The 17,830-nt window shown below is 33.6% G+C and overlaps 1 protein-coding gene across 1 annotated transcript; it reads right to left on the bottom strand.

The window, feature by feature from the left end:
- Positions 1-1,502: 1,502 nt before the first annotated feature.
- LOC126765092 (putative nuclease HARBI1) lies at positions 1,503-2,246 on the bottom strand. The gene is made up of 3 exons (XM_050482708.1): positions 2,148-2,246; positions 1,940-2,081; positions 1,503-1,885 (listed from the first exon to the last, which is right to left on the bottom strand). The coding sequence occupies exons 1-3, from the start codon at positions 2,244-2,246 to the stop codon at positions 1,503-1,505; spliced, it is 624 nt and encodes a 207-aa protein (XP_050338665.1).
- Positions 2,247-17,830: the final 15,584 nt, after the last annotated feature.

Raw genomic sequence — 17,830 nt, forward strand, 5'->3', positions numbered from 1 at the left:
TGGAGTTAAAAACGTTGGACTCACTGAGATGCGCAACTAAAAGCTAATTGCCTGTGCCTTGGTCGAATTTAAGAATACCGATTAATAAATACAGTTTAAAAAAACTAAAAAACACGCTTTTAAAACATATCAAACTGAAAAGTGAAAAATAATTTGTATAAACTAACAATATTAATGAAGGAAAAAATCCTGCATTATTGTGAGAAAAGCGTGGAATGCTCGATATATGAAAAATATGTATGTCACCAAGCACTCCACGCTTTTCTCACAATAATGCAGGAATTTTTCCTTCATTATTATTGTTAGTTTATACAAAGAATTATTTTTCACTTTTTAGTTTGATATGTTTTAAAAGCGTGTTTTTTAGTTTTTTTTAAACTATATTTATTTTTAATTTTTTAGTTTGATGGGAGAAACCCCAAATTTGTTAAAATATGAACTATGACATGTAGTATGGGTTAAGTAAATCGATAATTAGGCAGCATTCAATATCTACTCGTAACCTTCTATTGACTAATTGTTATATTGGGCCTAATCATTGAATCCGTTTCGATCGAAATATGGTTCGATATGATCGAAAAAATTTGCGTTGAAATCATTGAAACCGTATCGAAAATAAAATTTTCGATCGAAGTGAACTCACTTACCGACTTGATAAAATGCTTTCCGTGGCACATAGATGTCGCTAATTTCGAAATCATTGATACCGCAATATCGAAAATTTGTGTCGAAATCAATCCGTTGGTGAGTGCGTTGCGGAATTCTTACAAAAATGGATAATTTGTAAGTATTTTTTAAAAACAATTGCTAATGACGCAATCATTTATATTTTAAATTGATATTTTAGAGATAAGAGACAAAAACACATCAACAAAAAACAATTTGAAGTGCTAGTAAGTGAAATGAAGTTGCAACCCGACATAGCGAAAGGATTTTCGCAAAGAGCACCAGGCGAATTGAATCATTTTTGGGAAGAAATTTCAAACAAATTAAGTTGAGTCAATTTATTCCCAGCCTGACATTGACTTGATTGAAACGTCATATATGACTCCTGGCCAGACCATAGAATCTAATGCAGATGCTGATGTGTTCTGTACCCCACATAAAAAGAGTAAAATAAACAAAATGGGTCTTCTTACAGAACAAATAAATATTCAAAAAAAGATGGAGGAAAATGTATCTAAATTGTTAGCCACGCTCATTAAACATCAAAATGCCTATATCCAAGAACAGTCCGACACAAACAGGTGGCTTAGGAAACTAAGTGAAAATGAGAAGGATAAATTGAAAGAAATGAAGCGACATAATGCTGTCATGGAAAAAATAGCCTTTGATAAATTGGAAACCAAAAAAAAAATTCTAGAACTGGAACTTGAACATTTAAATAATCCATAAGTTTTTATTATTAATTCAAAATATTTACATTTTAATGAATTTTTACGTTTTTTAACTTAGTTTTAATAAAAATGAACTCAACATATTTAGTTATATATGAACTTATACTAAAACATATCTAAAAAAGTTTCTCTTATTCTATTTGCTTCGTCGGTAGGCATATCATTTAAATCATTGTCATCATTGTTTGAATATTCATTTTCAGATATATCCAGGTGTGGCTCATTAAAATTTTCGTTAGAATTAAAATGCAAACGAATATTATGCAATGCACAGCAGAAATTAACAATACGCGCTGTTTTATATGGTGCGTAATGTAGTCCTCGTTCACTGCAAAGGCAACAAAATACTGATTTTAATAAACCTATTGTTTTCTCAACAACTATTCGGCCTTTAGCATGATACGTATTAAATCTTCTTTTTCTGAGGCATGTGATTGGTTCTCTAAATGGAGTTATGAGCCATGGTTGAAGAGGATACCCTTTGTCTCCTTTAATGCGTACATTTTTATTAGATCTTCGTACTTTTATCAATGGTTTCTCACCTAATATTAAATTTGCATTTCCTCTCCGATAATTGGTTGTGCTGATAGTTTTTATGTCACTCAAATCCCATATATGAGAATCGTGACTACTGCCAGGATATTTTGCACTAACGTAGCGTATTTGCATTTTGTGGTCGCACACCTATATACATTCAGAAAAGCGAATATATATAAATATTCAGTTTAAAGATAAATATAAAAGTCTCACTATCATAACGTTCAGACTTGAGAATCCTTTGCGATTATAATAAAGATGTTTATCTCTCGTTGGAGCCATTATCTTTATGTGAGTTCCATCAACTGCCATTGTCACAACCGGAATTTTTGACTTGTCAAAAAAAAATGTTTTTGATTCCAATTTTTCGTTTTCATTCATGTAAATAGAAATCCACCGTGAACATAGTCTGTACTCAAGAATGTTTAGAACTTCCTCTAATATTCCACAGAATGTCGATTGGGCCACATTTATATTGAAGTCCTTTCCAACACAATGCTGATAGTTGCCTGTGGCAAAGAAGCGCAGACATGCAGCAAGTTTTATTTTCGGAGAAAGAGAACCTTGTCTCTTATCATTTCCACATACATTTTCGTATTCCTCTAAAATGTATATAAATGCTCCTTTGTTGATGCGAAAATTTTTGAAGAAACTGTAAATGTATATGCATGTAAACAAAGTTATCTATGTCGTTTTTAGCTTAAATACTCGCTTATAATCATCCATTTCCAATATGTCTTTTGAATTATTCCTCAAATTTCTGCGCTCGCGACGAATTTGTATACAATTTTCATCCTCATTATCGCTATCACTTAAATGTAGCATGATTGTATCCATTTCAAATATTTATATAAACGAAGCAAAAGCCCAGCCAATTTAATTTTTCAAACTTGTCAAATTTACCGTCGATAATGTAGTTTGACATTTGTGTTTTTTGATAAAGCAGTTTATCGACGGAATGAATGATTGCATGAAAATTTTCGATCGAAAATCTGTATCGTATCGAAATCGAATTCGTTGCGGATTCAATGATTAGGCCCATTATTTGCGACCAAGTTCTATTGACGACTTACGAATTATTACTTCTTAATCGAATCATTTCTTCTAAAGCTTCAGCTTAAAGAGGAACTTCAGCAATCTCATAATTCATTGTAATAGAGTATTCTAATACATTGGTAGTAGATGATGGTAATGTTAAAATACTATAAAAATTGTGAGTATTTTACATGATATAAAAAATTTTATAATATTGAAATATTACTCAATTAATTTGACAAATTTATTTCTTAAAAAACATTTTTAGATTTAAAAAGTCGTTTGACGCAACAATAATCTTGATTCATTTTTTGCCAGGCGCATTGCCAGCGACTTGGACGCTCTATTGAACGAGTACAATGAATTGTTGAAAATATTCAAATCACACATGCACAAATTACAAAGCGATAATCACGGATATGTTCGTAAATGCATAATGACGCGCATCATGACGATTGCATAACAAACAGAACGTTCAGAAATGCCAATATTGCAGCACTGCAATAATCAAGCGTTCAAAAAGACAACACTTCTATCAGCTGTCACTCATAATTTCTATCAAAAAATTGTTTACTGCATTTAACTACGATGTCTGACGAAAAGTAAGTGCAAAACTTTTTTATTTTAATTTTTGTATTGAAATTTAGTTAAATTATGTTAAGAATAATTGTATAAATTATTATTTTTAAATTTTTAGTGAAAATCTCAGTAATGCGGAGACACAGTTATTGCTAAGAGTACGGTTGAATATGGAGGACGAGTTTAAATCGGGTAGAAGGAAAAAAAATGTATTGTGGAAGAAAGTTGTGACCGAAGTTAAAAATGTAAATGAAAACAATAAAAATTAAAATGAAGTTCATCAGAAAAAGTAATAAAAAAATTATTCAAATGAAGGAAGGTGAGGTAAAGTAAATTTTTTATGATGAAAACAGAGTGGTAAAATAGTTTCTTCTATCGATTCCATTGATATCATCTGAATCAACACGTCGAATGGGGGCATCTTGAATTCCTTCGATTTCATTGTTGGTTTCCATATCGGCATGTGTTATTGTATCGTTAATATGTTCAAAATAACCAAAATATTATACGCGTTCAAAAATGCAAACAAATGTATCTGCAAATTGTCAAAAATTGTATAAGAAATAGCAAACGTCAAACTTGCAGTGTTGCTACTGTTGCTTATGCTGCAAGTCATGATGCATTTACGAACATAGCCCACGCTATTGTCATTAATCCTGATAAAACACCTGCTGGAGAACATATTCGTAGATTCAATGCACCTATTGTTGAAGACGTTGCTGGAATCATGGTTGGCGATCATACAGGTACACGAGAAAATGTGATTCGTAGAAGAAATAATAATCTTCAGTTCATTGGTGATACACATCGTTCATATGACGCTCTCCAATATTCGCTAATATTCTGGAAGGGGCAAGACGGATATTGCTTAAATATAGAGCAACGAGATCCCGTATGAGGTAGTTCATTTATTATGAACTTCATCATTAACCATTTAACAAAACAATTCAATTATTGAACGTAATTAATTTAAATTAATATTCATAAATATGTATATTACTACAGGAGCTGAAACAAACAAGAACGTTATCTCGAAAAATTATTATGCGTACCAGGCGCGGCAGGATGCCATAGCTTACGTGCGCGAATGTAGACGACCGTGTTTATTTATCACGTTCACATACAATCCAAAATGGCCAAAGATTACATTTTTGCAATTGCCTAGCGAAAATGCAATACATCGTCATGACATTACACCACGTGCATTCAGACGAAAGTTGAAGTCTCTAATAAGTTTCATTACTACATTACATGTATTCGGTCCCACATGTTGCTGGCTGTATTCAGTTGCGTGGCAAAAACGAGGATTACCTCATGCGCTCATTTTGTTTTGGTTAATGGACAAAATCGATGGTATCATTTCTGCGGAAATTCCAGATCCGTCTACTGACCAAGTGATGTTTGATATTGTTACAGCAAACCTGACCCATAGTCCATGCAGTACTCTTCATCGTTCATCGCCTTTCATGGCAGATGGAAAATGTACTAAAAATTTCCTTAAAGATTTCACTAATGATACGATAACAAATACCGACGGATATCCAATATGTCGTCGAGGAAGTGCTGAAAATGACGGACAATCGTTCATTTAAACTATCAGTAACGCCGTCAGCGACATTGACATTCGTTAGGTGGTACCATATTACTCATATTAATGTGGAGTCATGCAGTTCAGTGAAGAGTATCAAATACATTTGCAAATATGTTAGTTTAGGATGCACCAGGTGGAACTGGAAAAACGTTCCTTATTAGAGCTTAGTACGCAGCTCTCAAGAAACGTAAAAAGTTCATATAAAAAAACGCTTAAGAATCGGTCAAGAAACTTTCTTCTCAATTAAAATATTTATGTTACCATACACATACACACATACATATTACTCACAAAGTTTGTTTTATTCGTTTATTTTCTCTTGTTCTTCTAATGTAGATCATTCACAATGCGTAACCAGCTGTCAAAATTACTTGAGAAATAATGTATTTTATTTCTTGAGTAATTACTTGAGAGCTGCGTACCAACCTTACGCTACTTCTTGCCGAGATACGCTGAAAAAATGGCATCGCATTGGCCGTTGCTTCTTCTGGAATTGCAGCAACTTTAGAACATTTAAAATAATCCAGAAGCAGTGTGCAACATAAAAAAAACAATCGTCTATGGTCACAGTGCTGATACAATGTAAAATTATTCAGGGGTGTTGTGGAATCCAAGACGGAATTGCTTAGCTGTCACAATTGCAAACCAATTCTGATTTTCAATGGTGTCACAGAATCTGATTGGATTTTCGTCTTTTCGAACATGCGCAAAACCAATATTCGAATCAGCTGTTTACTACTGTGACAAAACCTGCAAATGAATACATTTGGAAGCAATCCTATTAAAGTTTTTAATGAGTTCCGAATTAAAGAAAGATTTTAAGAGATAACATTTATCGAATGAATAAAGACGCATTTGGATATTAAATTACGTTTATTACGTTTTGTAAATCTCTTTTAATCTCTCTCTGCTTGAAAAGCTTCAAAAAATTTAATTTTTGTTTTTGCCTAAATCTCTTTAAAAATTATTTTAATATAAAATAGAATATTGCCCCAAAGTTATAGATGGGAATTCGAAATATTGTCGAAGCTAGAAGGGAAATAGTGACCAAGCGTCTAGCAGATATATTGGGCGCTTGGGCAGAAAGCGAAAACTTTGGTGCGCGATTTCTCGGTTTTTCAGTTCTACGATTTTTCTTAATTGGCGGGCAGGATAGAAAAAAACTAAATGTCGTATGGAATTGGGGCAAATCTTTGGCATTAAATTATCTTCTATTTAAACTAAAAGAACTAAGAAAAGTTAAGTTTGAACATATGTTCAAGTAAAAATCTTTTAGTCAAAAACCACTTTTTTCAAATTTTAGAATTTTTAATTTTTTTTTAGTTTTATTAGTTTAACTTGAACATATGTCATTCAGCCCTATCACGCAATCCATCATTGACAGTTTTTTCAGGAAAGATACGAAATTGCTATCATGCAATTCGAACAATTCCGAACGTAAGTTCGAAATTCGTAGAGTGGCATTCACTGAATGCACTCGGAACGGAAAATTTTGAATTTTATCGGAATTTTTGTACAAGTTTTTGCTAGCGGAGAAATACATTTAAAAAAAGAAAAATGTAAGTTTTTATTGAATTCAAACTATAACATATTTGTTACCAGTGAAATAATCTTTAGTGCGATTTCCGCAGGTTCAAAGTAATTACCACCAAGCAGCAATATGCACTAATGGTTGAGCTGTTACAACAAAAACCTGAAATGGCGCAGGGTTTTACCAAGTGCCCTAAAGAAGAAGTGGCAGCTTTTTGGAACAATATGTCCCAAGAACTCAATAGTGTTGGTCCGCCTATCAAAGATATTTCCAGCTGGAATAAGGTAATATAATAAAGTTGTAGTTTTTATTGTTGTAACAGGATAATTTAAAGCTTGTTTGACTTATTTTTTATTAGGTAAGGCTTGACTGGTGGGCCTACATAAAAAGCAAATTGGTGGAAAATAAAAAGGGGCTGTCAACTACTGGTGGTGGCAGCACCATTTCAGTGAATTGGAGGAAGCGGTGATAACACTAACGGCATTAGAGACGAGTACAAGTGCAATTAAAAATACAGTGAGCATGGGCTTATCGATGTCAGCCGACGTTGGTAATGAGACAGAGGCCGACGTATCAATGCCATTAGTGACCTGCAGTCCAGCACTGCCTAGACGTACTCCTAGGCCACCGGATACATGTACAGCCGATTTAATAAAAGAACAACTTACAATTCAAAAAGAATTTCAGGAAAAGGTTCTCGATAAGTTGGACGATCTTTCAATAGGTATGCGACGACTAGGCAGAGCGGAAAAGTGGAAGAAATTAGAAGACACAACATAACTATGGAGAATTTGATAGCTACTAAGAATTCCATAAAACAGCAAATGTTAGAAGTAGAGGAAAAAAATTGCAAGCCATTACAATAAATAATTATAATAATTAAATAAATACTTAATTAAAACTATAAATATTTTGTGTTAATATTTATTTATTATATTATATTCGTGTAAGTGTTGCACATATAGCTTTTCTGAATTGTGAAGCTGCATCGTTATAAGTTGATGAAAGAATTTCATTACTTTCTGTAAAAATATTTGGTTCCGAATTATTTTCTAAAATTTCGTCATTCACGCGGTAGTGAATGCAAACGTTGTGTAACGCTGCTGCAACATTAACGATTTGAGATGCCTTCCATGGCTCGTAGTGAAGGTCACGAGCACCCAGAAGACATCTAAATCGATTTTTAAAAACACCTATTCTTTCAACGATATTTCTCGATTTTGCATGTATTTTATTATATTTCTCTTCTGGGCTTCCTGAGGGAGGGGTACGGAATGGTGTCATTAACCACGGCATATCCAACAGCTCCTGTACAAATATAAAACGATTTTGATGTTTGAAAATTTGTACGGCGTTTTGGGAATTTTTCAGAGTTCGCAAATACTCATCACTGAGGAGTAAAATTTTTATCTTCCTCCTCAGTACAACACAATTGAGGAGCAATAAATTTTAATTTCCTCAATTGTGAGTTCAAAGGAAAGAGTGCTCTTCTAGAATATTTCTCTTTAATACTTATCTTATCTTTTCGCTCTAATATTTTCCGCATACGTACGTGCTCCTCAAAATAATACTCCTCACAAGAGCGCTAAGTTTCTTTTTCTCATCTCAGGTTTCAGCACTCAGTATTTTGTATCGCTGATAAAGTCAGTTATGCAGCAGAGAGTGCACTTGAGCAATTTCTTATTCTCTTAGAGAGTATGTATATTTATAAATTTATGTTAAAGTTTAATTGTTGTTGGTGTAAATATTAACAGTTTTGGGTACATGCATGATTAACCGTTAATTTAAGTTGTATTGTGAGTAGGTAATTAATCAGGAAGACTATGCAAAAATACTGTTCTCTAAGAGAATTTCTCTATACAATGATTGTTTTTTTTTTTTTTGTCATCGGTTTTTCCATACTCGGCGTTTTTTCAATTGTCATTTTGGATTAAAATGCATTGCAGTTTTGTTAGCTTAAAATTTTATAAGTTAAAAATGGGCAGCTTTAGCCAAATTAGCCGAAGTAGTTCTATCTGTTCCATGTAGTCAGACTTCAGTGGAACGTGCCTTTAGTGCTCTTTCGTTAATTTTAACTAAGCATCGTTCCAGGCTCAACGCACAAAATATCAATAATTTGCTTTTTATAAGGTTAAATGAAGAACTTTTTAATAATATGAATTTTTCTTAAGGTAATTTTTCATCAAAAAATTATCAACTTTATTTATTGAATTATTTGTGTTCTTTTTTTATTGAAATATATACATGTTTTGTTTGTTTTAATAAATAAGTACTTACTTATGCACGTTGTATGTACAAATACGGAAAATAACTAAATAAAAATTTGAGTGTCTATTCTTTATTTGTAAACTAGCTGACCCCGCAACCGTTGTCCTGCGTGAAATTATGTGTTTTGAAATGAAAAAAAGTTGAAATTATGTTGTGTCGAAGATGATTTATTTTCGATTTTTTACATTTCTTTTAATGTAGCGCGGCTTAATAAACATAATTTTTTGATTTCTGTTCTGGTGCGTAAATATACAGAGAAGATGGGTTTCCAACTCGTCAACACGCCACATATGTATATCTGGCCGTGTGAAAAACATAGCATTTCCCGATTTCCTTGTCTCCTGTTGATTGTCAACGCAAAGGCAATTTTCCCTGGAAATTGAATACGTTCGAAGGCTGTCCCTTGTATTCGATAACTGCGTCATAATCAGTCGGGTTCCATTACTCAGTTTCGGCTCATGAAGATTGTGAAACATAATAATGACAGATCCAACTTTGAGACGCAAATGATCCTGGGGCATACCAAGCCTCTCCAAAGAATTTGGAAAGTCCACTGGATAATTTACGGTTTCGTCTTCCTTGTCAAGACGATCGATCGATATATATGAGCGCAAACCTCCCGGAATTTGACTTTGAATCTTAAGTCATTAACATCGGTATTTTTTGGCAACTAAAATTGCGCGTGCACTCAAGTAAGCATTTATGATAATTTGGCGAATGTTCGGACAAACATTCGTGATGAGTTCATCTTCCGTTGAAGTGAATTGACAAAAGGGAGGTGAAATTGATATCAAACCACTGGAAGTATCAACCGAAATTTGCCCATTTCCAATTCTTAGCGAATACAATGTAAAATGTCATCGGCAATGTAATTTTTTCGTATCCCATAATTAACGCGAATTTGAAGGCTGATATGTCAAAATGATCTTCGCGAAAAGTATGCGAACTTCAGTGGCATGCGAAGTAACTCTTGCATTGTCTTTTGCCTCTTTCCAGTGATTATCATGTTCCAGCAAATGCAACTGCTGGCATGCTTCTCCAAAAGTTGCACACACTGTACCATTCACAATACGCAATGACTTAAATGAAGTTGAACCGCGTGACTCACAACGGTCGGAAAACTTTCAATCTGCAATATTCAACATTGACATGAGTTTTGAATGTGAATTAGACAGAAGTGGTAAATATGGTACGATACATGTGTATATAAATGCTAAATGTTCTGCCATTGTCGTCTGGTGACCGACGCCGATATAGTGAATATCAATCATTTCCCATTTCCGTTTCGGAAAGAAAAGCACATGAGTAGTGTTTCGTGCATTTATTGTCAGACATACAAATCAAAGTGGGATTGTAAGGTTCGCTAGGTCCATGAACCATATTGGTTTTCACCACTTCGTATAATTCTGGATCTATCTCTGAATCAGGAATTTCCGTTGAAACGATTTCATCAATTTGATCTGATGTAATCACCATCCGCATCTAAAGAAGAATGTGTGCGTGCGGCAAACCTCTTTTTTGCTACTCAACAGAACACATTCAGCATCTAACAGCATCATATATACCATAGGTTGCTTCAAGATAAAGACCGTCAATCCATAATTCCGCGATCCATAATTCCGCACGTATGTCATCGCATTTTGGGAGTACTCCTTGCCTTTCCTTGGGCTGCCATACGTTGATGGCAAAAAGAACGCCGACCAATATTAGCGCGACCTCTTCGTGGCTTCGTAACAAATTTCAATCTGTAATTGATCACTTCGTCTGAAACATACATAAAGTTTTCACTGAATAATTTTCAATAATTTTTCCTTTGCATAGCCGGAATAAAAAAGCAAGCGACCGAAATTGAACGATTCAAATAATTAACAAATCAAAATATTGATAAAACAAAACAAACAAAAATTGAAAAAAATGTGCATGGAAAATGTTACTTTTCGGAATTGTCCAATTTTCCGACTTCTCCTCATGAAAAGTATAAGGTATTTTGTTTCTAAACCTTTCCCGATCCACAACAAACAACCTTTAAAAATTTCATCAAGGTTGGTTCAACCGTTCTCTTAGTGTTACTAACAAACAAACATTCATTTTTATTTAACGTTTATATGGGGAAAAGGAAAGAGCTGTTTTTAGGGGGTTTCCGGAAATTATTCGAATTTTTCTCGCCGTAAAAACCATCTTTGAACTTCAACGAACATTTAAGAAAAAGAATTGGCCAAATTGGTCCAGGCGTTATTGAGTTATGCGCGTACATACAGTTTGACGATTCATTTTTATTCATATAGATACATATGTATATGCTTTTGCTTTTTTTTCTTTAAATAAGAGACAATACTAATGAAAAGTAAATAAGATGAGTTTTATTTTTCGCATCACTTGAACACTCAGGCGATAAAAATGAAGATGATGCGTTAGGCAAATAGTTATCTTTTAAAAATGCTCGCTCATGCTAATATATGAGTGAGCCAAATACGTGAGGAGTTTTTTGTGATGAGAATGTTAGTTAAGCTTGCGCTTCTGAGTATTTGAAATGATGTTTTCTTGCGGAATATTACTCATCAGAGCAAGAGCGTATTTTGATGGTTTTACGAACTCTGGAATTTTTGTAACATACATATATGTTTGTATGCATAATACCCAAAAGCCAAGTGTTTCGTTTACCACCAAGGTACTTTTTCTCATGAAAATAATGAGTATTGCTGACATTCCATATGTGGGAGTCGTGATTGCTCCCAGGAAACTGAACATTCACATAACGTATTTTCATATTATTGTCACATATCTGCAAAACATTGATTAAGATGTTTGAAATGTGAATTTGTCACCAAACTTACAATCATGGCATTGATACTAAAGTATCCTTTGCGGTTAAAATAGAGAAACTTATCTTTAGATGGAGCAACGATTTTAATATGTGACCCGTCTGCACACAAAATCGCGCCTGGAAATCCGTATTTTAAAAAAATCCTTTTTCGCTTCACTTTTTTCAACGTTACTTAACTCGAGATTTATCCATTGAGGGCAAAAATGGGACTGAAGCAATACCAATACTTTGTTTAAGATGCAACAAAATGTTGACTGAGCCATTGGAATATCGAAGTCTTTACCCACTCCATGCTGATAGCCTCCTTCACAGCTAAAAACCGTAAAACCGAAGACAATCGATGAAGTAAGGATATAGATGACGATCTTGAAGGACTTGCATTCCTCTCTAGAACATCGAGGACATACGTAAAGTTCGCCTTATTTAAGCGATAGTTTTTAATAAACCTGTTTTAGAAAAATAATTTTAATAAAATTTAACAATGAATTTTTGTGGATTCTTGAACTGTACATTGTTTCGTCCACATCGAAAGGGTTGCTCTTGTCCCTCAGTGATTTCATAAATAATAAAATGATAAATAAAAACCTTAGCGAATCCATATTTTGCTCGTAAAATCAATTTGAATATACACGATTTTAGTTTTATTAATCAAAACTTAAATTTTTTCTTCAACACAGCTGATTTCGAAATGTCAAAATTCAAAATTAAGTCTGGCAACAAAAGTTTCGAATTCACATGGATTCAATGATAGCAAATTATGCGTATTCTTAGCTGATATTCGTATTCGTAGCTTCGCTACGATGGATTTCGTGAAAGGGCTGATTAAAAACTATGAATCTCTTTAATTTTTTTGTTTCCGATAGAAATCGCGACCAGCATCTTGCCCGGCATATGCATATGCGAAAAGCATCTGGCAATTGCTTCCCAAAGGCAAGCCTTTAAAGGCGATTTTTTTAAGCCTCTAAATCAGGCTCCCCTCTTAAATATCCGAATTTTTTCCAGAACTTAATAAGACATTTCGTGTTTTATTCCTATGTTTTCTCCTATAGAAATAAAGATAAATTAATTCGTAACAATAAAATAAATTGATTTCTTAACTTACATTTCAAATCTGAGTGCGACTATCTTCTTGATTTGTTTCTGGCAGCAAAACCGATAAAATTGGTTTCCGTGACACCCAAAACTGATACAAATTCTGTTTCGAATATCAAACCAATAATATCTGAATTCATGACACCTACTGCTTTTTTTGATCGGTTTCAATTCTGATTCCGATAACTATCAGATTCCACAACAACCCTGATTATCTGAGATAAATGCACTATGCACACTTGCTCGGCATTGGATAGGACACTAAAGGAAAAAAAAACAACGAGCAATTAGTTAGCGGCACTTTGATTTTCCTTTCAGATGATTTCAGGCAAACACTTCCCGTTATCCCACGTTCAAATTACGCTGATGAAATCAACCGTTGATTAACCCTTTCACCCCTGAGTTTTTTTTCGAAATCAGGCGGAGTTTTCATCATTACGACAGCAAATACTGTAGTATGACTAAAATATAAGATGTTTGGCATACCTGAAAAATTGGATATCCTTACGGTTATCCTGGGATATATAATCCCAATAACATTTATAGGTGGGACGCATAAGTCCCAATAATACCAAAAGGAACAAAAAATGAAATATCAACTTTTAATAAAAAATAATGGATTTCACTGTTTATTCATTTTTCCTTTTACAAATATAAGTCACTTGTGAAAAGAAGCAAAACATTTAAAACATAAAGCGTTGTTGCATCCAGAACAGACGTATTTGGTTCTGGTTTCCTTATTTTGTGAAGTGCAATGAACGCATCGGCGACAAGAAGGCTGTTCAATAGGAAGATGATCGCCAATATTTAGACGTTCAGTTCGTGATCGCTTTGCTGGTCTTCCCCCACATTGACGTGTTGAGAGCTTTTTGTGCTTTATTCCTTCAGCTATCATTGACTCAGCTAATGGCACAATAAATTGAATGAGCGAGATTTTACGGCGTTAACGTTCTGTAAATATAATCTAAGCGTTAACCACAGCTAGCATCAAAATCTTGTTAAATACATTTTTCCACCATTTTTGCGACTTACGATTCATGTCGTATATTGCAGCCTTCTGATTTGTTAAGTCTACGCCCCCCATTATACGATTGAAGTCTGCAATAGCTAGTGGACAATCAACTTCTAATTTAGAACCACCTTTTTGTTTTCGGCTAACTTTAGTTATAGTAGGCATTTCCGAAAAACGTCGAGGTCGGAAGCACCATGAGGAAAGTCAATAAGAACTTCAGCCGGTTTTTCTACGGGCATTATATACTTCGGTTCGAAAATGACGCCGGCGTCAAACTTTGTCCAGCTACATTTATTGCCTAATGGCTGAACCTCACTTCAATCGTTGCGTTTATAGCGTAATGTTGAAAAAGTACAACTGACGGTGAACGTGCGCGTTCACATGCTTCAGGATCCCTCCGCTTAAACTTTCTCTAAACAATTATTAGATATTGGCGATAGAAAAGTTGCTGTACATGAAAATACTGCATGCATAAAATTACAGGCAGACTTCTGCACAATCATCGGCTCGCAAAATATCTATATCGATCACACATGTATTTACCGACGTACACACACAATATGCAAATCTTAAGTGGCTGGCAAAAAGAGCGATTTTTGCAAGTAAAAATGTGGACGTCAATGGGCTAAATTTATAGATACAAGACTTGTTGCCTGGGGCGCAACGTCTTGGGGAGGCAAAACGATCTTCGCTGTAATAAATATAATATTAATATTTTTTAATATTCAGAAAAATACTTCAACAAATTTTTTTTACAAAATTTATTATAAAAGATAAAGGTTGTACACTCACAATGTAATAATCTGAATAACAATGAAAAATATTAATTTTTACTCGAATACTCTTCAGTCCTTGAATTTGTCTTATATCTTTTGGCATATATCTTTCTTAAAAATAGTGATAAAACTTAAAGATGCACTTTTCTAACTTCAGGAATTCGTTTCTTGAATGATTTTTTTCCATTTTCAAGAAACATTTGTTGACAAAACGGGAAGAAAAGAAAAAAACCGGTAGTGACAAAACTTTGTAAAATCACAAAAAAAAAAAAACCCCGTTGGTGGAAAACGGGAAGAAAAAAAAAACCGGTAGTGACAAAACTTTGTAAAATCACAAAAAAAAAAAAAAACCCCGTTGGTGGCAAAACGGGAAGAAAAGAAATAAATCGGCAGTGACAAATCTTGGAAAAAATAAATAAATAAATAAACGAATGGTGACAAAAGTTAGCAAAACGACAAAAAATTTTTTACATACATACATGTGAACAACATACATACATAAAACAGTGAACAAACGTGCAAAGTGCAAAGTGCCAAAAAAACAAAAAAAAAAAACAAAAAAAAAAAGTGAACAAACGTGCAAAGTGAAAAAAACAAAAAAAAAAGGAGGAAAGTGCGGTGGAAAAAGAAAACAAAATTTATGATATACTCATACATACATAAATGCATATGTATATAAATTAAAGAGAGATAGTGGAGTGGCTAAAGTGACTGAAAACATAAAAAAAAAAAAAAAAAAAAAAAAAAAACCTTAAGAGTGCATCAGTGAGGTGAAAAAATTGCGCTGTGAAAAAAGGAAAAAAAGAGAAAATAGAAAATATAACAAAGTCAATAAAGGCATAGTTAGTCAGGTGCAGTGAAAAATAACTTACAAACGGAAAAAGAAAAGGCATAAGGAAATCACAACAATAACCACCAGCACAAGGATTGGAGGAAGACGCACAGGCAGACGCACAGGCACAAGCACAGGCACAAGCGCAAACAGAAGCGCAAGCAAAAGCAAAGGCACATACACTCATATTATCCCCAAAAGCCCCTGGCGGAAACCAAAGTGAGTCGTATCGTTCCTTTAAATTTTTATATATCACATTCTATACATATGTATGGTTTAAAAACGAAAACTTAAATTTACGGTTCAGACCAAAATTCGGGTCGAAAAATAATTGAAAACCGTTACCAAGCTGTTTTCGCTGTTCGGTTTATTTTTCGGGAAAAACCGAAAACCGCTAAGAAAGCAGTTTGGTACTGTATATGACAGATTAGTAATTGCCGGTAAATGCCTTCCGTTGTGTTATAACACAAAACTACCCAGAAAAAAAATATATAAAAATTCAAGTATTTACTTGTGAAATTTCCAGCAAGACCCCTTATACTTAACCAAGTATAAGCAGGATTGCTTAAAAAAAAAAAAACAAAAAAAAAACGTATTAGCGATTTATATTTTACACCATACATACATATGTACATATATTTCACGTATATTTCTAAAAACATATAAACATATAAAGAGCATAACTGGTTAATTTAATACTGAAACCATATGCATATATTCATATTTCAAAACATATACATTTAGTACATATGTACATACATTCTAAAGTCAGAATATCATTCTATTCTCTTTTCGCGGCCTCTTCTCACTGCGTACATATATACATACTTATGTATATGCGGCGCAGTTACACAATTATATACTTCTCACAAGTAAACTTGAGCGAATTACCTACGATCGGTTAATTCTCTCTTCGTGGTTTTTTTCGCACGAACACATACATACATATACGGGCGCATACAAATATATACTGGAAGAAATACCCAATCGACATTGGGTACGAATTATATAACAATAATTATAACATAAAAGGTTTCATAACATACTTGAATATTTGTACATAAGTGTATTGTCGCATATGTATGTAGATACGCTCACTACTTCAAAGTCCACATTGGCATATATTCCGCGATACCCCTTGGTTTTCGTCCAACAAAACCAAGCAGGATTGCGTATAAAATATATTCAAAGTCCACATTGGCATATTTCCCGCAATACCCCTTGATTTTTGATCAACAAAAACAAGCAGGATTGTGTAAAAAACAAAAGCGTAATACATATGTACATACATGCATATGTACAAAGTGCAGTGATCTCTAATACGAGCGCTCATTAGCACATAATAAATAAAATATCCACCTATAGGTATACCCTATAGGACATTTGGACATAAAAAATATATAAAACAAATATATATAGAAAAATAAAAATATAAAAGGGTTCCGGTCAACAATAAATAATTAAATCAAATTTAATCGATATCCTTTATACGTGTAATTTTTTATTTTATTGGCAAAACGCTTATTAACTTAAAAGAGTTCGCGATTACACATACCATCAAATACGTAAAGCTTATTTCATATCAATTTCATTCAAAACTCTTATTTACTTAAAAGAGTTCTCGTCTAATCATATACATAAATATATACATATATAAACGAAAATATTATTTGAAATCTCGGTTTATCAAAAACCCATTGGTTTTATTGATTTTTTTGAAACTCTTGTATACAAAAGAGTCTTCTTTTCAACATTTAATATACGAAATATTTTCAAAATATCTACAAGTCTAGTTTTCACTAAGACGTTTTGATTTATTATATACATCTTTTAAATGAGCTCAGACTCAAAGGAATCTAAAACAACTCAGTTGCTAAAAGTTCCAAAAATGATTACAGACGAAAAAAGTCCGTGTACACCGGCTGAAGCTACACGCTCAAAGCAAGGTGCTACAAAACTAAAGAGGGGTAAAGACATTTCTTATACAAAATTCATTGCTGAGAGTGACAGTTTGATACGATACTGCACTCGATTTTCATCTTCACCGATTCAAGACAATTCTGAATCGGTCTTAGAAATCAAAAAAGATAATTTAGACAATTTCTGGACACGTCTCCAAGCGGCATATGACGCAATCGTAGAATCTGACGACTCAGATCTACCGGAAAAATTTTAAATCCTCGGCATACACCAAGTATGAACACTGCCTAGACCAGTTCGAAGACACAAAAGCAATGATTTCTGATCAACTAAAGCTTTTAAGAGCAATTGCACCTACTCCACAACCGAGAGTAGAGCTGCCACAAAGACAAGCCCAAGAGGCAAGTTCAGGCATTCACCTTAAAGTGCCAGTATG

This window comes from Bactrocera neohumeralis, unplaced genomic scaffold, assembly GCF_024586455.1.
Source record: "Bactrocera neohumeralis isolate Rockhampton unplaced genomic scaffold, APGP_CSIRO_Bneo_wtdbg2-racon-allhic-juicebox.fasta_v2 cluster10, whole genome shotgun sequence".
In the NCBI taxonomy this organism is placed as follows: Eukaryota; Metazoa; Arthropoda; class Insecta; order Diptera; family Tephritidae; genus Bactrocera; species Bactrocera neohumeralis.

What these genes read in the sequence shown, in the direction of transcription:
- LOC126765092 (XM_050482708.1), bottom strand. Translation starts at nt 2,246, where the DNA reads ATGGCAGTTGATGGAACTCACATAAAGATAATGGCTCCAACGAGAGAT. An exon ending in CAAGTCTGAACGTTATGATA is followed by an intron (nt 2,082 to 2,147) that starts GTGAGACTTTTA and finishes GAATGTATATAG; the next exon opens with GTGTGCGACCACAAAATGCA. An exon ending in AAATGCAAATTTAATATTAG is followed by an intron (nt 1,886 to 1,939) that starts GTGAGAAACCAT and finishes TACGCATTAAAG; the next exon opens with GAGACAAAGGGTATCCTCTT.